General features: G+C 37.6%; 4 protein-coding genes across 6 annotated transcripts; 2 read left to right on the plus strand and 2 right to left on the minus strand.

Annotated features, from left to right (window-relative positions):
• The first annotated feature begins 1449 nt into the window (after positions 1 to 1449).
• LOC140005052 (protein ALP1-like) lies at positions 1450 to 5367 on the plus strand. Of its 2 annotated transcripts, XM_072045155.1 has the most exons (4): positions 1450 to 1646; positions 3699 to 4205; positions 4288 to 4513; positions 4593 to 5367. In XM_072045155.1, exons 3-4 carry the CDS (start codon positions 4411 to 4413, stop codon positions 5147 to 5149), a joined length of 660 nt encoding a protein of 219 aa, XP_071901256.1. In that variant the 5' UTR covers positions 1450 to 1646; positions 3699 to 4205; positions 4288 to 4410; the 3' UTR covers positions 5150 to 5367. The 2 variants fall into 2 exon arrangements, with proteins under 2 accessions (XP_071901256.1, XP_071901255.1); XM_072045154.1 differs by lacking the exons at positions 1450 to 1646; positions 3699 to 4205 and having other exon boundaries at positions 4220 to 4513.
• A 1650-nt stretch (positions 5368 to 7017) lies between these two features.
• Positions 7018 to 14337, plus strand: LOC113739798 (exocyst complex component EXO84B-like). The gene is made up of 7 exons (XM_027267136.2): positions 7018 to 7433; positions 9026 to 9123; positions 9770 to 10826; positions 11695 to 12210; positions 12742 to 12930; positions 13012 to 13148; positions 13873 to 14337. The coding sequence occupies exons 1-7, from the start codon at positions 7266 to 7268 to the stop codon at positions 14033 to 14035; spliced, it is 2328 nt and encodes a 775-aa protein (XP_027122937.2). The 5' UTR covers positions 7018 to 7265; the 3' UTR covers positions 14036 to 14337.
• A 978-nt stretch (positions 14338 to 15315) lies between these two features.
• On the minus strand, positions 15316 to 17816 carry LOC113740152 (pentatricopeptide repeat-containing protein At2g15690, mitochondrial-like). Of its 2 annotated transcripts, XM_027267660.2 has the most exons (2): positions 17584 to 17781; positions 15316 to 17453 (listed from the first exon to the last, which is right to left on the minus strand). In XM_027267660.2, exon 2 carries the CDS (start codon positions 17413 to 17415, stop codon positions 15709 to 15711), a length of 1707 nt encoding a protein of 568 aa, XP_027123461.1. In that variant the 5' UTR covers positions 17416 to 17453; positions 17584 to 17781; the 3' UTR covers positions 15316 to 15708. The 2 variants fall into 2 exon arrangements, with proteins under 2 accessions (XP_027123461.1, XP_027123460.1); XM_027267659.2 differs by having other exon boundaries at positions 15316 to 17816.
• A 620-nt stretch (positions 17817 to 18436) lies between these two features.
• LOC113738454 (glutamate receptor 2.7-like) lies at positions 18437 to 22636 on the minus strand. Its single transcript, XM_027265659.2, has 5 exons — positions 21978 to 22636; positions 20456 to 21804; positions 20003 to 20315; positions 19433 to 19839; positions 18437 to 19315 (listed from the first exon to the last, which is right to left on the minus strand). Exons 1-5 carry the CDS (start codon positions 22249 to 22251, stop codon positions 18743 to 18745), a joined length of 2916 nt encoding a protein of 971 aa, XP_027121460.1. The 5' UTR covers positions 22252 to 22636; the 3' UTR covers positions 18437 to 18742.
• Positions 22637 to 24457: the final 1821 nt, after the last annotated feature.

Below are 24457 nucleotides of genomic sequence, written 5' to 3' on the forward strand. Positions count from 1 at the left end.
TTAGCCATCCGCTCGGATACTCCAGAACAATGGGCATGATGGTGTTGCAGCAAAGCAAGTCGCTTTGGTGCAGACATTTATTCTAAACACATGTTGTTTGAGTTGTGCCTTGGATCTCCATTTCTGGGTCTGTGGTGCCCTTTGGACTTAGAATTTTTGTTTAACAGTGCTTGCATGAATGAATGCTTAATGTCCATGAATTTATCTTCTTGTTCTTTTTTTCCTTCCCCCTTATGTCTGTGAACGTAAAAGTAGTCCTTGATGGTAGCTCATAGGTTTCTTGTCTTCTGCTCTGAGTGATAGTTGCTCTGAGTAATGGTTGTTGGATTTGTATTTTCTTCCTATGCTCACCTTTGGTAATTTTCCTTCACCAAGATGTGTTGTGCATCTGACGACAAAGGGATGCCCAGTTGTTGCCCGGTCTTTTATAGGATGGATAAAAGATTTAAAATCCGACACTGGGATGGATGAAAGGTTTAAGGTCTCATCCTAGGGGGTAGATTGTTGGATTTTTCCTATAAGCTAACTTCTGTGGTGCAAGAGCCATATCTGCTGTGAATATCAACTCACACCCTACTCCTTCCACAAGGAATGTGGGATAAACTCAATGATTGCATCCCCAACTAACAGAGTGTTTTCTCCACAATCAATGTGGAATAAACTCAATAATTTTCACTTGTCAATAAATACTGTGTCCCTTCTATAATTAATGTGGAATAAACCCAACAATTTGCAGAATTTCCCCCTCAAACATAGTTCATATCAACTAACACCCTACTCCCAACAATTTCCTCCTCACGTATTATGGATTAGATCACCAACCATTTATTCAAGAACTAACGCCGTAATGATGCCATAGATGAGCAGTATAGAACCAATTTGTATAGAGTATTATTTGAAATATTACTTAGAATAATTACTATAGCACTTTTTGTGATGTGATGTATGTGAGATAAAAAGATGGTTGAAAATATAAAAAAATGAATTAAAAAATATATTTATCATACAAGTCAAATATTATTTGTAAATCTAAACTATTCAAACATGCCCAATATTTATCCACACAGCCTTCTTAGGCTATAACAAGAAAACCAGCCCTCAGCTCCTAGGGCTATCAACTGGTCGAGTAATTTTTTTTAAGGGTGTGTTTGGTTCCCATAGAATTGGAGGCTTGGAATTAGAATTGAAGCCCTAATTCCAAATCTTCGGTTTGGACACTATCAATGCCAGAGAATTAGAATTCAATTTGAATTCTATGGGCCATCAATTCCACAAATTCAATTCTTTGGTGAGACCTAAGAATTACAATTCCAATTCCATAATTTCACCTCTTATTCGGATTAGTACGCGGATCCTAGTGGGTAAAAAATTAAAACCCGGTCAACTAGGTAAGCGGCCCTCTCTCGCGATCTAATTAGACACTTTTCCTCAACCGCAAGTACCTCTAATCTAATTGCTCTGCGTCATCCCCTTCACCTCCACCCTAACATTTTCCCTCTTCTACCACCGTCTCCGGCATCGCTCTGCCACGCATCTACCCATCACCTCAACAATCGCGAACAAAGTGCAGGATTCTCAAATATTTTGTATATATTGAAGCCGTCTAGGGGAGGATTCTCAAATATCTTTTACTGCTCAACTCAACGGTAAGCGCATTTTCCTTTACATTCAACGTTCTTCCTGCATTATATTCGTCAAATGAAGTTTTCTGTAACTTGATCTTCCTTTTGTTTTCTGTTTCTCATTTCTGTCCCGTATTCCATTCCGGTAACACTAATTGTTTCTAAAATCAGATGCAAAAATTTTGGCCGCAAACAGCAAAATCTTAGTATCCAATAGATGGCTGCACACATGGGCAGTTGGTGATGTACAACTGAGGTCAATGAGCCACTTAATTGTTCATCAATTAAGTATACGATCACAAAATGATGAAGTCATTGTACCCACCCATTGCACTCAAACTCATAATCATATTCTTAATCATATCTTATTTTGACTTTAACCCAAACAGCAAATCTTCTTAGTTGGATCACAATAAGCTGACTACTGATTAATACTGTTTGTTTAGGAAAAGAATGAAAAGAAATCAACGGAAGAATGAAGAATCCAATCCAATCAGAATTTAAGTACATTGACTTCTGATCTTTGAAATAACTTGCCATATCTGTTGGCACTGAATGAATTTTTCTTCATTTAACATATGTATGAATTTTTCAGGTGCATATTTGCCTTTCATTTTTAGTTCTATAATGCAGTAGCTATTAAATATGTTCTTAAGAACATGACATTGTGATGTTTTTCTGGTGCATATCTACCTCAGATATGGCATCTGAAGCAACATCTCAGTCAAAAGGGAAAGGCAAAGGGTATTTCACTTGGACTCCTGAAATGGATCGTGTAATGGGCACTTGTTTTATTGACCAAATGAACCAAGGAAACAAATTGGATGGTAAATGTGCATGGAAAACAGTAGCCTACACCGCAGTTATGAATGCTTTATTCGATAAACTCAATATATCTGTGACAAAGGCTAATATTATATCTCGTTTCAAGACATGGGAGAAACACTATGACATCTTATACCCACTGCTCCAGTCCTGTAACTCTGGGTCTACGATAATATGTGACTACTCTAGAGGTAGAATTGATGTTCGTGATGAGGATGTATGGAATGCTCGAGTAAGTGAGAATCCAAAAATTCTTTATAGTAGTGAAGCACCTTTCTTGCCTTTATTTCTGTGTTATCCACAATAATCTGCACTATCGCTCTAGTATGTTTTTCACTGCATTCCACATGTTCCACCATTGGTACTCTTGGTGATAGTGTACTTATGTCCAGAGTACCCCATTGATCAGAGAGCACTCTGCAGAAATCATCTAATTCCTGCATCTTCGGACAGCTATTGCTGCTAGAGAAAAAGGGATTGACAAAAGGAGCTTTAGGCAGCTTTTGATACCTTCCAAAGAGAAAAGACTTGAGTTTCCTCAAGGTTTTCTGGAAGATATATCTAGTTTTGTGGAGGGATCTTCTCAGCAGCATTTTCTAGTTCTTTTCTTGTTTCGGATAGCTTGTTTATATATCTTTCTTTCTTTCAGCAGTAGGAGATACATACAGCTCCTATTTTCTGTCTTCTTGTGTTCTCGATTTCTTGCAATATTTTTTTTTTGGGTATCACTTCAGTTAATCTCGATGATAGAATAAGAGAATAGGAACCCAATGATTATTGTTGGACTTTCTGTGGTTGAAAGTGCCATTGCATTGATTAAGGACAAAGCTAAAGTTGTAGAGGCTTGATAAAGCTCCATCAAGTTAATACGTATTATTGAGTAGTGGATAAACTTTGACTAATGGGACCAACTCATTGACGTCTTGATCAACGAGCAGGGCCTAATTTTCAGCCTTTTTCTTCTGCTTGGTATATATAATCCAATCCCTACTTTTAATCTCTGTTTACCATAGTGCAGTAGAGCTTATTAAAGCATATGATTAAAAATTCAAGTACGGACATCCTTTTCTTATGCATTATTTTGCATGGAACTTGGCATGATTTGGGATATTTGCAGTGATAGGTATAGCTGTAATTTTTGTTTGAGAGTTTTCCAATAGCTAATTTGGTCTTTTGAATTAATAGCTAGTTTGGCATGATTTGGTCTTTTGACTTACCTTTTCTTATTGTTGTCATGATTTTGAATTGCAGAATTTGGATATTGACATGGATAAAGAAGGAGATGAGCAAAAAGCAAAAAAGAGAAAAGTAGTAGTTGCAAATTATATGGTAACAATAGCTACATTAGTAGTTTGGTGGCATGAGAAACATATAGTAAAGGAGCCTTACTTGGACTTTAAAGTAGCACGTGAAATATATCTAAGGCGTCTTTACTATGGAAACAATAGAGTTTGTGTAGAGCAACTTAGACTCAATAAACATTGTTTTACTGTTTTATGTACAAATTTAAGAGAGCATTGTGGGTTGACGGATACTAGAAATATTACTGTTGAAGAGGCAGTTGCAATGTTTCTCTATGTTCTTGCTCATAATTTTAAGAATCGCACTGTCAATTTTAATTTCATAAGATCAGGTGAGACAGTTAGTCGATACTTTAATATAGTTCTACGTGCTATCATAAAATTGGGGAGACACTATCTTATCCAGCCTGAATCGGAAATGGAATGTTACGAGCATGAAAAGTGGGAATGGTTTTAGGTAATCAATATTTTTTGATATTTATTAATGAAGATAATATTTACAAGATTCATCAACTTATGATATTTTGTTTATAATACAGGATTGTCTTGGAGCGTTAGACGGTACTTATGTTAAAGTACATGTTCTTCTTAGAGATCAAGGAAGATATAGGAATAGGAAGAATGAGATAGCAACAAATGTTTTAGGTGTATGCTCCCGTGACATGAGATTTACATATGTATTGCCTGGATGGGAAGGTTCTGCAGCAGATGGTAGAGTTCTACGGGATGCGTTAGTTAGATCAGATCCATTAATTGTTCCCAAGGGTATGTGACAATTAGATATCAAGTGTTTTTTTTTTCTTTTAACTATAAATGAGTAATAATTTGTTGTCTAACATTACAGGCAAGTACTTTCTTGTTGATGCGGGTTATGCAAATAGCTCCGGTTTCTTAGCTCCATATAGGGGAGTTAGATATCATCTTAGCGAGTGGTCTGCTAGTGGGAGCAAGCCTCAAAATTTTAAAGAGTTATTCAACCTTCGACATTCAATTGCTCGAAATATGATTGAAAGGACATTTGGTTTGTTCAAGAAGCGGTGGGCCATTTTGAGAGATGCATCTTTTTTTGATGTTAAGACTCATGTCATAATAATTAATGCATGTGCCATCCTTCATAATCTTATTCGAGTAGAACAACCAAATGACCCTTACTTGGATGAAGTTGATGCTGAGATGCGAAGAGTACAACATGAGGTTGATGATGAAGATGAAATGGAAGATGAAGATGAGGAAAATGGAATGGAAGATGATGGTCCAAATAATGATGGTGGTGTAAATGCTGTTAACGAGAATCGAATTCGAACAGTACAACCAACTAGCGAGTGGACACAATTTAGGAATGCTTTAGCACGAGCAATGTTTATTGACTATCAAATTAGACAAGGCCATCATGGAAGTTGAAATTTGATAGGAATTTATTCGAACTTAATTTCGTATTAGAATGGCCATTTATTGAAAAATAGTAGCAATGTATAATTGTGCTTTTCTTTCTCTTTTTTTTTTTTTGGCTAAAAACACTTTGTTTGCGTATTCCTCTATTTCTTGTATTCCTATATTGAAATTTCTTGTAAGATAAAAAACTCAAATATTTATAATAGGTACAAGTTATGACTTTCCTCTCAATTCATATCATAGAGTAGGCTTTTGATTTTCTAAAATTTAAAGTTCTTAACTTTAAAAACGTATCAAGGTTTTAACTCGATAAATATTAACTACTTTTTAAGTTAGAATATACAATTATTTTTTATTTAATTTAATTTAATTTTTTTTAAAAAAGAATTTTTTATTTTTGCAAAAAAGGAACTAATTTTTTTTCTTTTAAAGCTTTATTAACAATTAGTTAAATGCAAGAAAAAATAAATTATTAAAGGTACTAATTGGTTTTTTCCTTAAAGCTTTAGTAACAATTAGCTAAATGTTTAAAAATTATTATATAGTAAAAAAAAGAAATTTTTTATGTAAGGAAATATTAGTTGGAAACAATTCTAATTCCTAATGAATTCTTCTCTCATACAAACAAAGAATTTGGAATTTCAAATAAATTCCGTATCAATTCTATGCATTTCCCAAACGAAAGAATTGAAATGACTTGAAATTCCAATTCATAGAATTCCAATTCTATAGAATTTCAATTCTAATTCAATTCTAATTCTGTAGAACCAAACGTACCCTAAGTATGGGTTGAGAAATAATTCTAGTATTCGGATTCAGACCTGGGTTCATTTACTGTAACAAAACTCGGATTTATTTATTCTAACAAAAAGCGGGTCGGATACGAAATATAGGATTTCAGCCCGTATCCGAACCCGACCCGAACAATACGTTAATAATTATAAAATATAAATATTTCTAAATATATTCTTTTTACCAAATTAACAAAAGTATTTTTTTACCAAATTAACCAAATTACCTGTATCTTAGATGAAGCATCTAAGAAATTAGGATTTGAAAGAGGCAAACTTGTTTGATCAGAAATGTATTCATCACAAATTGCATATAAGTGCTTTTTGCTAAATATTCTAAGATCATGTTGGACATTTTTGCTAACAAAGATAAAAGAAAATGAATTATACATATTGGATCCTCTTTTTTTTTTTCGAGTAGATCTAGATTCGATCCGGGACTCATCGGATCCGGTTCCGAAATCTTAAGCACACGATGCATCGGATATATGGGTCGGATTTGGGTCTAATACATTAAAATGGATTCGGTTCTACAATTTTCAATTGTGACTCGAATTCGACCGGTTGATAGGCCTATTGGCCCCTCCTTACTCCGCTAAAAAAAGAGAAAAAAAAAACGATGACAATAATAACTTGATTGTAACATTTTCTTTTTGTTTGTTTGTTTTAAAAGTCCATTTGGATTACTATATTTTGAATATTTTGTAGAGAAATATACCGTAATAATTTGATGTATATAAGATAAAATAGTAATTAAATAATGTGTTAAAAAAACGTAAAAATGTTTTGGAGAAAAATAATAATCCAAACGAGCTGGCTTTTAGCCTTTTAGGGTGCTGCTCTGGTCTGGCCTTGGGCTGGCGACCCCAACAAGCCTAAGGAACCTCAAACTTGTGCACAGTAGGTATCATCATCATTTGTCATTTGAAATAAAAAAGGGTAGTAGTAGTGGGATTAGGTATTTCTTTCTGTTGGCGTTGTTGCATATAATTGAGAATTAGATCAGCATCCATATACCGTATATCTTTTTCTATAGGCCATTTCTTCAAATCTGATTACTAGTAGTTTTTTTCCCCCGTTTTAATTACTGCTAGTAGAAGTTAGACATCCCTAAATTCCGGCGAAAAAATCACATATCACAACTGGAAGCTCCTCCACATCCCCGGATCCGGATCTCTCTCAAGCTCATCAACTCCGACGACGACGACAAGACACTAGTCAACAAGCTCCACCCCAATCCCCTTACTCCTCCTCCTCCCTCCCCGCACAAATAATTCTACTGCTAACTGGTACTTCAGTCAAATTGGTGGAATTTTTCCCCTTTTTGTGAGCAAATGGCTTCTGCTAAATCGTCGTCGCGGTCAAGGCAACCACCAGCTAAAACCACCGCCCACCCCAAAGACTCCGCCAATAAGCTCGAGGATAATCTTAACCTCTTCAAATCCGATAATTTCGACGCCGATTCCTATGTTCATTCCAAGTGTAATTCTTTCAACGAGAAGGTCCCCCCCACCACCCTCTCTCTTCTACTTATATTTCTATTTTCTTCTCTGTTTCTCTAATTTAATATCTTTAGGAATTTAATTACTGCTTCTTATTGTTTGGACCAACTTAAAGATTCTTCCTCCCTCTACTGCAGCTCTTATTGTTTAGACCGCCTAAATATTAAATTTTAGCTGTAAGGAAGGATTGTAGCTCGTTTCAGAAGACACGTTGCCCACATATGACTATAGAACAACGGAAATGCGTTCCGAGTTCTTTTGCCCAATTTTATACCACTACTTCCTAACAGCGTTCTTGCCAATATTGGGAAATGGAACAACTTACCTGCTGCGCTTTGGATGGTTCAAATTAATGTTATTGAAATTGCGTGGCTTGTAGTTTGATAACCGTCCCAATTTTCATACTCAGCTTCGACCTACTCTTTCTGTTTGCTCTAATCATGTCTCTTTTTATTTGGTCGTGTTTCCACCTGTACCACATATGTTGCTATAACCATTGGACCCTAAGTTGACCCTCCCTCCTACATAACTTTCTGTTGATGAATATCATTTATAGAAAAGACAAGGCCAATCTACAAAGTTGTTCAATCATTGGCTTAGAATATCTTGACTTCGAGATGGGCTCGACCGTCTAAGTATTACCAATATGCTTCATTTCCTCCGGCGTATACTGCAATTGAGGAATTTACCATTCATTCATTTTGTCTTTTCAGTACAATTGCGATGCTCATGGACATTCTGTATATTTTTAAGTGCTCAATAAATTATCCTGTTTGAATTGCTTCATATGTCAGAACAGCATACCTCAAGTAGCGATTGGCCTAGTGACCTAGGTGTAGGACTAACGACACTGTCATTGCTCTTCAAATTTTTTTTCCTCCCTCGTATTTGGTAATTTGGTTGTTTATGTATATACTACTTCAGGAAAGTGGGAAAAAGAAATTTGAAACTTAAACTTTCATCACAGAGTGTTCAAAGAAGGCCTTTGGCTGCAAAATGATGCTTCACATTCAGGTTCCAGTATCATCTTAAAGTTCAATTTCACTTAGTGCACGTAGAAAATTCTGTCCTAGTTACGAGAATTGCCATTAGCTGTTTGTTGAATACGTACATACATACACATGTGTGTGTGTGTGTGTGTGTAATTTAACACGATAAATGCTGCCCACGTGCACATGCTAAATTACAAATATTAGTTGTATAAATAATCAAACTTCTATCGGGGGGTAATTCTGTCATAATATTGTGGTCTGGCAGATTGCATGTGAACCATCATGCTTGTCAGGTTATTTGTGTACTGATTCTTTTGACATTAGTGAGTAATTCTGTCATAATACAATGGCCTCACAAGTTTTGGGGGGACAGATTATGCCTGGATAGTACAGTACACAAGTCACTTCAGCTTAAGTAGCAATGTAATTCCTAGATGTCATGAATGTTTTTAATTGCAACATTATAATTTTGCTGCAGTTAAGATTTCTCTGTTTGGTATGTGTGTGATGCTTTGCTCTGCATGAACGTATCAGCTTTGCTCCGCATGAACGTATCAGAAATTTCTGTGTTCTTAAATGCTGGTGTGTTTCTGTTTGCAGGAAATAAGGCAACTATGCTCGTATCTTCTAGATCTGAAGAAAGCTTCAGCTGAAGAGATGCGCAGAAGTGTCTACGCCAATTATTCAGCTTTCATTCGGTGAGCCCTTGGTTATGTTTGCCTGGATGGTAATAAAGATTTCTTTCACAGCACTTACCTTTGGCTGTGAATGACAATAAAAGAATCTCAAATACCCATATTGGCATATGGACCTGCAACAGATGGTACAGAATTTAGGTCCTACAGTGAAAGAGAAATTGTTCTACGAAAGCTAATACTATTGAATTCAGTGGCAACCGGACCAAGAAAAACAAACTCTGTAAACTAGGAAAGACACTGCTCTGATCTGGAAGTTTTATTTGCGACAAACTTCACCGAGAACATTTGCGACAAACTTCACCAAGTTCTCCGTGCTCATTTAACAGCCTTATAGCTGCAACGAAGCAGAGGCACCTGCCATTTTGATCGACAATGTTTTTAAAAGACTGAAGCTTCTTTTTCTATCAAAAACAGTCATTTCCATGTTTCTTTTCTTGGATTGTCATATCTAGTTGAAGATTTGAAATTATTCAGCTGAAAAACTGACACTTGCATTAATGTTAGAGAGACTGATTTGTGTTGTCTTCCCCCAATACATGTTGCATTTATTTGAAGGTTGAATTCTTGTTTTATTGAAATGAAATCTTGGGTAGCACTTTCTGGTTTCATTAATTTGATTATTTTGTTCGCCAATTTCAATTTCCAGTACATCTAAAGAAATATCAGATTTGGAAGGTGAGCTTTCATCAATGAGGAACCTGCTATCTACTCAGGCTACTTTAATTCACAGTTTAGCTGAAGGAGTTCAGATTGGTAGCTTGTCTGACTCTGCAGCTGAAGGTTTGGCTGCTAATGGCTCAGTTAATGAGGAAGTCACAGAGCCTTCAGAACTGGAGAAAAGGTTAATCGAGTTTCCTGATCTTCTTGATGTGTTGTTAGCCGAAAGGAGAATAGATGAAGCATTGGCAAGGCTTGATGAAGGAGAACGCATAGCAGCTGAAGCAAAAGAATTGAGAACTCTGAGTCCTTCTGTGCTCTTGTCTCTTCAAACTGCTATTGCTGAACGTAGAAAAAAACTAGCTGATCAGCTTGCTGAAGCTGCTTGCCAACCTTCTACCCGTGGAGCTGAGCTTCGTGCTGCTGTTTTAGCTCTTAAAAAGCTTGGGGATGGTCCCCGTGTGCATAGTTTACTACTCAGTGCACATTACCAGAGATACCAGTACAACATGCAAAGCCTCCGTCCATCAAGCACGTCTTATGGAGGAGCGTATACAGCAGCCCTCTCGCAGCTGGTGTTTTCAGCCATTGGTCAAGCAGCCAGTGATTCTTTGGTTATTTTTGGTAAGGAGCCAGCTTATGCATCTGAACTTGTGATGTGGGCTACCAAGCAAATTGAGACTTTTGCACTTCTTGTGAAAAGACATGCATTAGCCTCATCTGCTGCTGCTGGGGGTTTGAGGGCTGCTGCAGAATGTGTTCAGATAGCTTTGGGCCACTGTTCACTGTTGGAAGGCCGGGGGCTTGCCCTTTGTCCTGTGCTGTTGAAGCTTTTTAGACCTAGTGTTGAGCAATCTCTGGATGCTAATCTAAAACGGATTGAAGAAAGTTCTGCTGCTTTGGCTGCAGCTGATGATTGGGAACTTGTTTATCTTCCAGCAGTGACACGTCAATCTGTCAGGCCATCCGGTTCAGCTATGGCAACTATGGCATCATATCAGTATAAGTTATCAACTAGTGCTCACCGGTTCAATTTAATGGTCCAGGTACATATTCTTTTGCTTTGTTTCTTTCAAAAAACATTTGGGCATTTTTTGTTGTTAAATTTAGTTTCCTTCATGTTTCCATTAGGCCTGTTGCTTTTGGACTTGCTTTCTATAGTCTTTATGTTATTTCTTTAATAGATCTTTTTTATGGAAAAGAGTTTACTAACCATGTTTAGATCATGAGAAAGAGTGGGATTTGCACTCTCTAACTTGCACGCAGACTGCAATCTGATTAGTGCTACTACACCTTCGGGCATAGTTTGAAATATCTTGATGTTGTCAGTTCTTTGAATGTTCTTGTTGAGGAGTATTGATAAGCAGGACCGAGGTAAAGAAATACAATTGTCTTTATGAGCAATAGTTCATTTTCCTTATATTTGTGTCTTCAATGTTTTAGTATGAACAATGTGGCCCAAGATCAAGGAAATCATAAGAGGTTCACCTATCCTTTTTAATCATCTGACATTCTGCAAAGTTGCTGATTTCCCTACATCTTCATGGAATATATATATATATATTTTTTATCAGTGAGGTTGAAGGCTAGTCTATTGGATTCTGGCTGCTTAATGATCCTTTTTCAGTGGACAAATTGAGTGTTTCTCAGTTTTCTTTCATCGGCTGATTCATGGCATTCTGTTGCCTTATACATCTTGGATGCTGTTTTCATGGTTTTTATTTTTTTAAGTGAGGCTGCTGCTTTAGCTTCCTTGTGACTTTACAGATTTTATTTTGGAATTTAGACTGAAGCATGCAGGCAAGCATGATTTTCAGGAAAAAAAGCTGTGCTTGGCCATGTATTCTGTTTGTTAGTTACATGTAGTTTATAACCATTTTAACAACTGTTCACCTGTTTCTATTGTTTGTACAGGACTTTTTTGAGGATGTGGGACCCCTGCTAAGTATGCAGCTTGGTGGTAAAGCATTGGAAGGTCTATTTCAGGTGTTTAATTCTTATGTAAACATGCTCATAAAAGCATTGCCTGGTTCCATGGAAGAAGAAGCCAATTTTGAAGACTCAGTAAATAAAATTGTTCGAATGGCCGAGACGGAAGCCCAGCAAATGGCTTTGCTTGCAAATGCATCCTTACTAGCTGATGAATTGTTGCCTCGGGCAGCAATGAAGCTTTCCCCACTGAACCAGGGCAATTACAAAGATGACCCTCGTAGAAGAAGTTCAGACAGGCAGAATCGTCACCCTGAACAGAGGGAATGGAAGAGGCGTCTTGTGAGCTGTGTTGATCGATTGAAAGATAGTTTTTGTCGCCAGCATGCTCTAGATCTTATTTTTACTGAGGATGGTGATAGCCATCTTACTGCAGATATGTATATTAACATGGACGGAGATGTAGATGAAATAGAATGGTTCCCTTCTGCAGTATTTCAGGTTCTTTCTTTTTCTTTCTTTTTTTCTACCTGTTTTTCTTTTGAATATTCATTTCCCTTCTTTCTGCAATATTAAATGCATCCTTGACACAACTTTGTTGCTCATGTACATTTTTTCTTAAGCATTTGCTCTAGATTTTCTCATCTTTTTAGTAGATAAATTAGATGTTCTAGTTTATGGTCTTCCTCAGTTTCAACTCTAAATTGGATTCCAAGTCCCTTTACAAAGATGCACCTCGAGGCATTGTAACGCCCAAGACATCATATCCTAACAGGGACTTCAATGATTGAGGAGGTTCTAGTAGCCGAAAGAGGATTTTCATATGCATGTTTGATTATCTGTTAAGAGCTGGCATCAAGTTTTATGTCATGTGCAACTTTGGTTTTGCCATGTTCTTTATCATTGAGAAGGGGTTTAATTATGTCAATTATTATAGAATAGAATTGAAGTAGCTCTCAAGTTTTGTTATGGGAAAGGTGATACTGATAGAATTTGAGTTCTGATTCTGTGTAATCATTCTCTGTGATCCAGGAACTTTATGCAAAATTAAACAGAATGGCCATCTTAGCGGCCGATATGTTTGTAGGCCGGGAAAGATTTGCAACATTGTTATTGATGAGGCTCACGGAAACTGTAATCTTGTGGCTTTCAGAAGACCAGACCTTTTGGGATGATATTCAAGAAGGACCTAGGCCTTTAGGTCCTCTTGGTCTGCAACAGGTTTGCAATCATTATTTTGGATATGCGTCTTTGCTCTTTTGCCTGAACCCATTAGTCATTTCGCTGTTCATTTGTTTGCAGTTCTATCTGGATATGAAATTTGTCATGTGTTTTGCTTCTCAAGGGCGGTACCTGTCTAGGAATTTGCTTCGAGTTCTTAATGAGATAATAAATAAGGCAATGATAGCATTTTCTTCAACGGGAGTGGATCCAAATAGGTATGGTATTGCAGACTTAAACTTTTTTGTTTATGTAAAGTGTCAACATAATTGGTTTCTCTTTTCATTCTGGTGCATTATGTGTGGGGAGCACATATTGGTATCAGAAAATGGTTTTAAAATCAGTTTGTGAAGATATCTTACCTTAGTGAGTGTGACCACGAAAAAATCATTCAAATCAAATAACTTAAAAGTTCAGAGCACTTTGAAATATCTTTCTTGAGGTTGGGGTAAAAGCACCAAGGTGTTTTTGTTCCAATGTCAATAGACTAGAACACATTAATGGTGAAGTTGTAAATTTTTAATGTTCATGAGAAAAAACAGACATATTGACATATGGTCTAGTATAGGGTACTAAGTCTTTCTGGATGTGGTCTTTTCTATTTTTGATGTATAAAAGTTTGATGTGGTAGCACACTTTCTAATATTTGGGAGTAGCCAATGTTTATGCATTTCTTGGTTACACTGTATTTCCTTGCTGTTTAAATTCTATACCTAAAACTCTGTCCTTGAACAATTTTAGAGTTCAAAATTGGTATGCAAGTAGTTATTGGTAACTGTCATGTGGGACTCCTTGTCTACTACGAAGAGTGTATTCGTGTATATAAAATGAGTATATGTGCATCCTTTTATGAGTTTGTATGCTTCTTTAGGTGCAAGTATTTTTCTACAGTCCTTTTTAACTTGGTTAGACTGAAAACTGACTTCAAAAACTGTTTGCTAGCGTTCTTCCGGAGGATGAGTGGTTTGTTGACATTTGCCAAGAAGCAATAGAAAGGCTTAGTGGAAAACCAAAAGTCGCAAATGGAGAACGGGATCTCAACAGTCCAACTGCCTCCGTCTCAGCACAATCAATTTCATCTGTCAGATCTCATGGGAGCTCTTAAAGAACCAAGATTTATCAATTTGTAAAGGTAACAATAGCAACTATGGTTAGCCCTCGAGCGACTATTGTACTCACATAAGCAAACACCCCCCTTCCCTCCCACCCCTCTTCCCCATTTCCGTATCATTCTGTAATTTGGCTCCTGCATATTCCATTCTTTCTGCCATTAGTTTATGGTAGTGTCATTCTATAGTTTTATGTTTGCCTATGGTTAGGAATTCTTTTTGTTTCCGTGTTCGGGAAAGCAGTCTGTATATGCGGATTTGACAATTCGATTCAAAAATTCATTATATTCTTTGACCACTCGAGGAGTTTGTATATGTTGTTTGACGATTCGATCCAACGCTCATTCTAGTCTTTGTGCATTCTGTTGGCAATTGTATTGTATGCTGAAGCTATTGGACGTAATAAAGATATGTAGGTAAGACTAAATTAGGTACTTGTGATTAATCTGAGATATGTAGCATGCTGTGTGGAATTTATGAACAGCCTTAGCAGAGCGCATCAGGATGGTCAGTTGTTACTTTGGAATCTTTTGTATACCGGGATTCGTTTGTTAGTGGGAATTTGGTGACAGTTCTGAAAGCTATTGGATTAGTTCTCATCTCCGGATACTGACAACGGCTCTATGCATCCTTGCAGCAGGATGATGGTTTATCTGAACTGGAGTTTGTATGTATCAACTAAAACCCAAGATGCTAATTGAGATGGACGATTCTTTGACTATTCAACTCATAAATCCTATTGTTTCTCGACACGAGAGGGTAAACAGTCTGCATTGCACCCTTTTCAGCACAATAAACTGTATTTGCAATGGGTGCATTGGGATATTAACCTTCAGGACAAAAGCCTTGCGAGTCCATAATGAAATGAATGGTTTCATTTTGCAAGGTTTAGCATCCAGTCGTACTTGCACTTCTCTCCAGTTCCTTTCCTAGTAGCAGCATTTGTGCCATCGCGGAATCGATCGTCGGAGCCTCATGATAGAGTTTCTAATCATCTTTCCTTTATCTTTTAGTACTTTACAGCTTAGTAAAGTACTTTACAGATAATAACCACTGGGATTCATCAAGGGAAGTACTCTGTCAGGTTTAAGTATTCAAATCCTGTACGTGACAATTGGGGATGGGAGGGTTTTGACCAAAAAAAAAAAAAAAACCTTTACAGCTAACAATAATTGCAATATCTGCATATGCTACAGATTGTTTCCCGAAGCGTATTTAGAAAAAAGAGTTTTTATGAACTACCAAACATATGCAATATATCAATACAACAATGAAGTTCAGAGCAATTGTTCAAAGGATATTATTAGGAAGATAATACCTTCTCCCAGCACTGATAAGGACATTTTTTTCACTGTCTACATTACGCATAAGTTCTAGTAACCGGTACTTCACAAGCCAAGTCGCTGACAGAGACTTCAATCGAGGTTTAGTGTTCCAAGTTCCAACACGACTAATTTAACTACTTACCAAACACACCCAATATAAGAACTGGTCATCCGCATAACGTAACTAGGATTTCTTTCGAAATTTAAAATGGATACCATCCCAAACAATCTTCTCCATTATTCTGACCCGCATAGAACTTACCTTAAGTGATGCGAGATTACTTGGGGTCCTTCAAAACATTTTTGTGGTGTTAGGATGCATTGTTGCATAAGCCGTCATCAAATCACCAGTAATCACCACAGGAACACTTGCCATCCTTGAAATGGTGGAAACGTTTGTTATCTCTAACAATCAATTCCCTCCCGACAATCCTTGACATGATCTTGATGGCATTGTGACAATCACCACAAACACGAAGGTTCTTGATGATCCGCAAAGGTGTCCTGGCAGGTGTACTTATCAGACCATATGCAATTGCCAGACGTTCACTATGATAAAGCAAGGCCTGTTCTTTTGCCTCTTGATCAATGTCGTGAAGCACATATCTAGTATCGGGCACATAAGCTTGTTGTTTCATAGCTTCTCTCAACTTCTCATCGTCCTTGTAGAGAGTTGGGCTACGGAACTCCACAATCCTGTTTCTGCCCTCAAGCATGTTAACTGCAGACTGCTTCTTAGGCGGAGGCGTTGGAATCTTATTCTTAATGGCCTTTGAAGGCTCAAGAGAGACCATTAGTTCTTCTGCACGGTCTTCAAGATCAATATCTCCATGTATGCGCGCATAGTTCATCAATGCCTCCCAAACAGCTGCTGTTGGTTCAAATGGAAGTTTTGCAATGAACTCCTCAGCCTCCGCAAGATGTCCACATTTAGCAAGAACTCCAAGAAGCCCCAAATAATGCTCGATTCCGGGTTCAATGCCGTACTCTGTCTTCATTGACTCGAAATGCAAGAAACCTTCATCGATTGCATCAGCACTAGCACAAGCATCCATAACAGCAAGAAAAGTCTGCTCGTCGGGATGTAACCCCAATTTCCTCATCTGTTCAAACATCGCCAAGCCATCATCTCCCAAACCGTTGATGGCATATCCATTGATCATTAAATTCCAGGAAGCCATATTCCTATCAGGCATGTGATCAAAAACTCTTCGGGCGTCAACCATACTCCCGCAGTTAATATACATATCGAGCACCTTATTATTCAACAGAAGATCACTCCTGCAAGTCGATCTCAAGAAGTAATCATGAACTTTCTTGGCGTCCCCATAGTTCTTTGACTTCATACACAAGTCAAAAAGGAGATTAAAACAATGAGCATCAGCAGCGATTCCCTCCTCCATCAATTTGAGAGCTTCAGTAACATTACCCGCCTCGCAGAGATTTCTCAAATCAACAATACTCAAAGGAGCAAACTCGTCAGTAACAACCTGCAGCCCTTGACCGTGAGATTGAAGGTTAGCACGGTTCTGAATTCCCTGCGGAGTAAACCTAACAGACTGACTTTCGTGCTGAGAGGATTTCCATGGATTTTGGTCCTGGTAACCCTGGTTATAACCGTGATTATTCTGCGGCTGAACCAAACCAGCACGTCCTCCTTGATTTTGATTAGGAAAATTTTGAGAGTCACAGGGAACAGGGGGGTTCTGCGGGTAAACCCTCTGGTTTTGCTGAAACCCTCCTCCTCCAAAACCTAGACTGCTATTTGGAGCAGCAGTTGTTGGCGCAGTATTGCGGACATTTCCGTGTGAAAAATGCTGAGGAGGAGGAGGGGGCGGGGACGGCGGATAATTGTGTCTAGGATTGACGTTATCATTGGAGAAGTGGCTAAAACCAGCTCCACGAACGCCGCCGCCACCGCCACCCTGGTGGGGAATGGAATGTGGTTCTGAATAACCCTGCCCAGGATAAGAAGAAGCAGGAGCAGGGTTGGACATGGGGTGAGTACTTCGATGATGATTATTAGGATACCCTCGACGATTGTGGTCCATCTGATTCTGACCACCAGATGTTTGATAATTTGCAGGAGCTGCAGGGGCAAAAAATTGAGAAGTAGAAGTAGTGAAATTGTTGCGAGAAACATAAGTGGCAGGTTTTAGGTTAAGAGTTTCGGCGGAAAGCTGCTTGGAAATGCAGGAGGAACGGATACTAGGACGTACCGATGCTGCCGCGACGGAGCAATTACAGATGAAGAAAAGATGACGAAAACGACCTCTTCGCAGACTGGATTTTAGATTCAGAGACGCCGCCATTGCAGATCACTCCACCCCTAACCTATCCTAACCCTATTTGCGTCAATCTTGGTTAAACCCTAATACTCCTAAACCCTCTCTCCGAAAATGGGAGGTTTTTCATTTGGGGATTGGAAATGTCGAAGAAATATATTTATCGTGGCCGGGTTTCATTCCGGGGGGAGTGGGGAGTTCTTTTTGTTTTGCGATTATGTAAAAAAAAAAAAAAAAAAAAAAAAAAAAAGAGTAGACAATATATATTTTTATGGGAAAAAGAAAAACAAAAGTCAAATAAATCTTCACATCTCACCATATACCCTTTTCAATACCTCTCACAGTCATAACACTTTGATATCTCACATCACATCACTTATATTCTTACATTTAAGAGGCAAAAAAGGACTAAGAATTAGGGCTCTTACTTCTTAGTGAAAGAGCCCTTTTCTTTTCTCTTTTTTTTTTTTTTTTTTTACCTTTCCTGACACAAATCAGAGAGATAATTCTAAAAGTCCTCCTTCTCGATCACTGATCCAACTCTAATGGTTATTTTTTTTGTGAATTTAGATGTAAAGTTGAAAAAAAAAAGACTAGAAATAGAAATAGAATATGAGAGAAAAAAGTGTTTCATTTCAAATGAGAGCGATGAATAAACTCTAAATATAACATGTGAGTAATTATTAGTGTAATTTTCCTTGGTTTTAAGTACAAAAGCTAAAAAAACAAAAACAAAAAAAGGATTGTAATTGCTGGTACTTACTAATCAACCTTTACTAGAAAAAACTTTCAAAATAGTTTTGACTAATCCATAATATTAATAATGCTCCTAAAAATCTGTAACTTCAGTACTTCACATAAAAAGTATGAATCATGATCATCCTCATCATGATGTGAGTGGGGATAACACTTGGTGAATTTTTCAGATACTTGGGAAACAAAAATAATAATCATAACATGATGGCCTCTAAGCATCTGCGACTGTCACAGCATATCTGTACTGCTACTTTCTAGTTTTATCCGAGGCAGAGTTATACATGGTAGTAATTGCTTTCCAACAAATGGGGAAGTCCAATTACTCGGAGAGCTTGTACTATCTTTCTTCTGCTGTCTCCGTGACTATTACTATGGCATCATGAATTGGACTTGCAGGCTCTGTTGCAATGGAGAAGCCTTCATCATGAGAGCAAACGCCTTCTTCTTCATGGTGCTGGTGGTGGTGGTGGAAAAAGCTAATTGCTGGGCTTGGGGCAAATTCATGATTACTCCCCAGAGAAACTACGTTAACAACTGCTGCTTCGGCTCCTGTGCCTTGCTTCTTGGCCGCCCTGCTCAAGTCCTTCCTTTCTTCATCAAATATTTTTGCCATTGCAGAAAGTTTCTGGACAACTGAACCATTAGAGACGAGAACTCCCCTATTCTCATAGAAGAAGATAAGCAAGAATATAGCAAGAGCTAGTGAAGAAGACAATCCAGCTATCAGGAAAAGCCCTTTAAAACTATCCAATGTCAGGCTGTCGGAAGTAGCCACTGCTCCATATTGCTCCGAACAATCTGTTTCTTCCCCAAACCACTCCTTTAGAATTCTCTTCATTTTATCTCCCTCGGTCACGTTTAACACTGCCCTTGATACATCAGGTACGAGGGGAGAACCCTTCGGAAATGCCTGAAAGCATTCGAGAGCAATGGAGATTAACTAAAGCTACAAATCATCAACCATACCATATGTGATCAAGAAATAGATGATTAATAATCTCAGAACCTTTTTAGTATCAGGACTTACAAATCCAAAGCCAGCAGTCTTGAATGTCGGACCAACCATAGTGTACTTTCTGCAGTACTTTGCCAGAAAGAGCCTGATATAAGGAAGTTCATCAACAATTCCATCCACTCCTCCATTTCTGCTACCTTTACGAAGTGCTTCATCGTACTCTTCAAAGGTGTTGTAGTTTCTAAACTGGGAGGCATCGAATTTCTTACTCTTGAGCAGCTCAGTTACAAAGGAACCAGTTTGGTAGCCGATATATTCACCATTTTTTATCAGATCAAAAAGATCAGTAATAGTCGGTTGAAGTTGTTGCACTGTCAACATTGATGTCAGGCTGGCCGTATAACTTGATGTAAGTACTAACACCACAAATACCCATATGATTACTACAAATCTTGATAAATTGCTCATGACCTTCTCTTCTGCAACAAAAGAATGAAGGTTGCATTTAAAACGATAACGAGGGAGCAAGGATGCATTTATATGAACCCCATTGATTACCAAATTCAGATAAACTCTGTGTCCAATCACTCAGTAAAAGAGTGGGGAAACAAAAGGATGAATTGCACCTATGATGGGACTTACTATGAGCAAAAACAAGCGTTGAGAAGGAGAACCAGAATATCATTCCAACTTGCTTCCCTGGTGGACCTCGGAATTCTTCATTTATACGATGCTCAAGTACCCAAACGACAAAGCCAGTGAAAATGAAAAATGCTCCAGTAGTCAGCCAGAGGTCCATTGTTAGCGGTTTCATGAAGATCCAGGCGTTCTTCCTCTCGTCATCCTTAATTCGAACAATGGTGGAAACACCAGACTCTGTGTAAGGCAACGTGAAATCGACGAACCTTGATCTATTTGCTAATATGGTCACGTCACCAACCACCGCATCATAATTCTGATATCAGCTAAAGTTTATTAAGTACACATTTCTCTTCCAAATAAAAGAGTTAATAATGTAGAACTCGTGTAAAGTCACACAATCCGAATCAACTTATAGTACTAGTTTGCTGTCTAATTAACAAATTTCAGCCTTACCTCGAGATATATTTGATATACGAGATCATTGTAATCTCCCGCACTGTCACCGTCAGGGGTTTCAAAAGGAATAAAATCATAGGAGGCTGCATATGGGAGGGACATCATGACCTCTTTGAATACATCCACACAGAAACCAGTTGCAATGACAGCATTTGTTAAGGGATCCTTTTCCACCTTCACAAATTCTGGCAATCCATTCTTGACCGGAACTCCAACCCTTAACTTCTTTTCATGACCTGTTGGCATTTCCCAGCCCTTAGGAACAATGTTGGACTCACCCGGCCATATAATGATACCGATATTGTCCTTACTAGACTCGTGTACCAATTGAACTTCATTTGGTTTCAGCTTATCTGAAATGCCATAAGTTTCTGTCCAGAACCCAATCTTCCTCTCCCCTTTTCCAATTACATTCACAATCTCGAAAGCAGATGGCTGTAGTTGCCCCTCAATAATGTGAAAATCGCCACTCAATCCATTGAATCTGATATTTCGGACAGATTCGATGAGCTCAGCTCCCATTCCTGAAGTTCCAATCATATCCAAGTCCGAGAGGTTCTTTCCATTTATCACCGCCTTTTTCTTGGATTGTGGTTGAGCCATATTAACGGCTTTCTCTGTTGCCTTTGCTAGTGCGATCACGGTGTCATACGCCCATAGCCCATAAATATTTAACTCGAACCTATCAATCTCTGGATTCTCTTCCCTGAATCTCTTTCTCCATCTCTTTGTAAAGATATCCAATTTACTTGATCTAGGGACATGAGGCTTCAATCCCAGTACCCCTTGCATTGAGTCCACGACCGCAGGTTTAACAGTATCCAATAGACTCGTAAGAGCCTCTGTAATGATCCAGGCATAGCCCTGGCTCATCATCCCCACTTCATTTGCTTTCAAAAATAACCGAGAAGCAAGAGATGGCAGCAGATGAACCACAAAGACCCTGGTCTGCATGGTAATTAACTTGTATAGCTCTTCAAGAATCTGATCATCCGAAGCAGCAGGAGATATGACACTTCGATAGGAAACTATGGTATTGCTTTCTAGCATTGCATCAGTCAAGAACGGAGCTATTCCACTACCATAACGACTGTCCTCATAGACAAGGACAGCTCTCCTCCAACCAAAAGTTTTAATAATCTCTGCTATGGCTTTAGCCTGAGAGGACGAACAATGTGCTGCTCGGACAAAAAACGGAGACTCTTTGGGAGAAAGAGATGGACTTGCGGCTGACGAAATTACTGGAACTTTGGCTTTGTTCCCAAGATCGATAATAAAATCTGCTTGTGCCGAAGTTTGAGGGCCTAAAATTGCCTCGACTTGGACATTTTTTAGGAGGTCTATGGCTGCATTCAGAGATATCAACGCATACTTTAGGTATCAATAGTAAGCAGTGTTATAATTGAGAGAGAGATTCGGGAAACGAAGAGCCAAAACAACAGAAACACTCGAAAGGGTGCTTTAGTTTTGCATCCAAATTAAGGTGGGGAGGGGGATATCCAGTACTATAGTAATGTACCTGCAGAAGCTGCTTCAACAGAATCAGATTTTGAATCTCTGAGGTGAGCGACAATCCTAATGGTAGTGTTATCCTGAACGTTGTTGGACCGGTGATCTTCAAGTGCCATAAGCATGGAGGTTTTGGAAATCTTTCCCACCAGGGTGTCCAAATCAAGGATTACCCCAACATCAACCTTCGTCGCATTTTGACCATTCAGGAGGACGACCCAGAAGTTAATGATGATCAAATGTAGGTAAAGGAGCTTAGTACTACTTTTTACAGGATTCTGCATGAGATTATCTAGTCAAAATAAGTAGTTGAGCTCAACTAACATTCAAAATATGTCCAGAACCCCCCCTATCCCCTACCTCCCCCACAAACAATTGGCTGGATCGAGTGTAAGAAAGCAAAGAGCTGAAAGAAGAAATGGTACAAGAAATGAAGACAAGTTTAAAGTTGTTGGCTAAAGTAGGGATCCTCTGTATCGCTTGAACGAAGTCTCAGCGGTTAAGATAGACTGTATACTTGTGGTTGGAACAAAAATATTTGATCAAACATGGCTGCAGTGCGTAGAAATCAGTATGGCTCAATGAATCTTGACCTGCTTTGTTGTGGTCTACGACTGATCATGAACGTCCATCCCATTGCGTGGACTGAGAATGGTTGACCTTCGTGAGATGCAGAGCTGCCAAGAACTGTCCTTGTTGACGCAATTTTAATTTCCTCCTTTGGGCATTTGATTTGACAGGGGTGGCAACGGGGACGGTTTTGGGGGACCAGGGCAGGGTGGTTTATAGGTGTGACCGTTCCTTAAGGTTATATGTATTTTACGCACAACGTAAATTTATTTGTACATGATATAACTTATTTTTTACAACGTGTAATTTTAAAATAAAATTTTGTGAATTTCATACATATTGTTAAAAATAATGTATAAGATAAAATCTAAATCGTATAATTTTTTCTGACCAAATCTTGACCGTAAACTGTTCAGGAACGATCATCAAACCGTCCCTACCCCAAATCCCAATTTTGAGATAGGGACCCTCTACTCTACAAAAATAAAAATAAAAAAATTTTCCACAACCCTAATATAACATAACATGTTACTTAATTCATATAAATATATTTATATAATATCAATAGCACAGCATTTATTTCATATTATACATATAAAGACACGTATGGATATTATACTAGATTAAAATTTAGGGTTAATTACATTTACCTCCCTTGAGATTTGACCAAATAACGAATCGATCCCTGAGATTTGGACAAATAACAGTCCACCCCTTTGAATAACCAGATATTTAACAATTACCCACCTGCTGTTAAGAGACGTTAGTGATTCTACTTGACATTAGGAAAAAGAAAAGGGTTAATTACCTCCCCTAAGGTTTGATTAAATAACGAATCGATCCCTGAGATTTGAACAAATACATTATTTTAATTTTTGTAAATTTGTTTAAATATGAAAAATTGGTTAAATAGCGCATTAAATACAAAACATGCCAGTTCCCATAAAGAGTTGGTATGTTATGGGCAATTTCTTTTTTTTTTTAACTTTCACATATTTAATTTATGTTAAATACAAAACATACTAGTTTTTCTTCGGGTACTATTTAACCAATTTTTCCATAAAGAGCTGGTATATTCATAAAGAGCTGGTACAAAATATACTACAAGACCTGCCAGTTTTTCATAAAGAGTTGATATGTTATGCGTTATTTAACCAATTTTTCATATTTAAGACTCAAATTTTCAAATACATTATTTAATTTTCGTAAATTTGTTTAAATATGAAAAATTGGTTAAATAGCGCATTAAATACAAAACTTGCCAGTTTTCCATAAAGAGCTGGTATGTTATAGGTAATTTCTTTTTTTTTTTTTAACTTTCACATATTTAATTTATGTTAAATACAAAATATACTAGTTTTCCTTTGGACGCTATTTAACCAATTTATCTTGAAGTTTTTGCTCGTTAAACCCGGGAAAAAATAGGGAAGTCTTTTTCTTCTCTCTTTTTGTACAGATAAAGGTAAGCAAGTCAAACGTGATTGGGATGTGAATGATAAAGAATTAGAATCCCAATATTATATATATATTTTTTAATACAAGGGTATTTTCGAAACTATAATTAATCTTGATAACAGTTGGATACAATAAAGGCAATTTCATCATTCCAAGTTTTCTTTTTCCTAATGTCAAGTAGAATCACTAAATAACGTATTTGAAATTTACGAAAATTAAAATAACGTATTTGAAATTTTGAGTCTTAAATATGAAAAATTGGTTAAATAGCGCATAACATACCAACTCTTTATGAAAAAATTGGCAGGTTTTGTAGTATATTTTGTACCAGTTTTTTGTGAAAAAAATTGGTTAAATAGCGCCCAAAGAAAAACTAGTATGTTTTGTATTTAACATAAATTAAATATGTGAAAGTTAAAAAAAAAAAAAGAAATTACCTATAACATACCAACTCTTTATAGAAAA

The sequence above is a fragment of the Coffea arabica genome, chromosome 4c, assembly GCF_036785885.1.
Source record: "Coffea arabica cultivar ET-39 chromosome 4c, Coffea Arabica ET-39 HiFi, whole genome shotgun sequence".
NCBI lineage: Eukaryota > Viridiplantae > Streptophyta > Magnoliopsida > Gentianales > Rubiaceae > Coffea > Coffea arabica.

Excerpts from the sequence above, each read along its gene's own strand:
- LOC140005052 (XM_072045155.1), top strand. The coding sequence starts at position 4,411 with ATGAGATTTACATATGTATTGCCTGGATGGGAAGGTTCTGCAGCAGAT. Across the intron at positions 4,514-4,592 it reads TCCATTAATTGTTCCCAAGG|GCAAGTACTTTCTTGTTGAT; the intron begins GTATGTGACAAT and ends CTAACATTACAG.
- LOC113739798 (XM_027267136.2), top strand. The coding sequence starts at position 7,266 with ATGGCTTCTGCTAAATCGTCGTCGCGGTCAAGGCAACCACCAGCTAAA. Across the intron at positions 9,124-9,769 it reads AATTATTCAGCTTTCATTCG|TACATCTAAAGAAATATCAG; the intron begins GTGAGCCCTTGG and ends TTCAATTTCCAG. Across the intron at positions 12,211-12,741 it reads TCCCTTCTGCAGTATTTCAG|GAACTTTATGCAAAATTAAA; the intron begins GTTCTTTCTTTT and ends TCTGTGATCCAG.
- LOC113738454 (XM_027265659.2), bottom strand. The coding sequence starts at position 22,251 with ATGCAGAATCCTGTAAAAAGTAGTACTAAGCTCCTTTACCTACATTTG. Across the intron at positions 19,840-20,002 it reads AACGCTTGTTTTTGCTCATA|AAGAGAAGGTCATGAGCAAT; the intron begins GTAAGTCCCATC and ends CTTTTGTTGCAG. Across the intron at positions 19,316-19,432 it reads AGACTGCTGGCTTTGGATTT|GCATTTCCGAAGGGTTCTCC; the intron begins GTAAGTCCTGAT and ends GAATGCTTTCAG.
- LOC113740152 (XM_027267659.2), bottom strand. The coding sequence starts at position 17,676 with ATGGCGGCGTCTCTGAATCTAAAATCCAGTCTGCGAAGAGGTCGTTTT.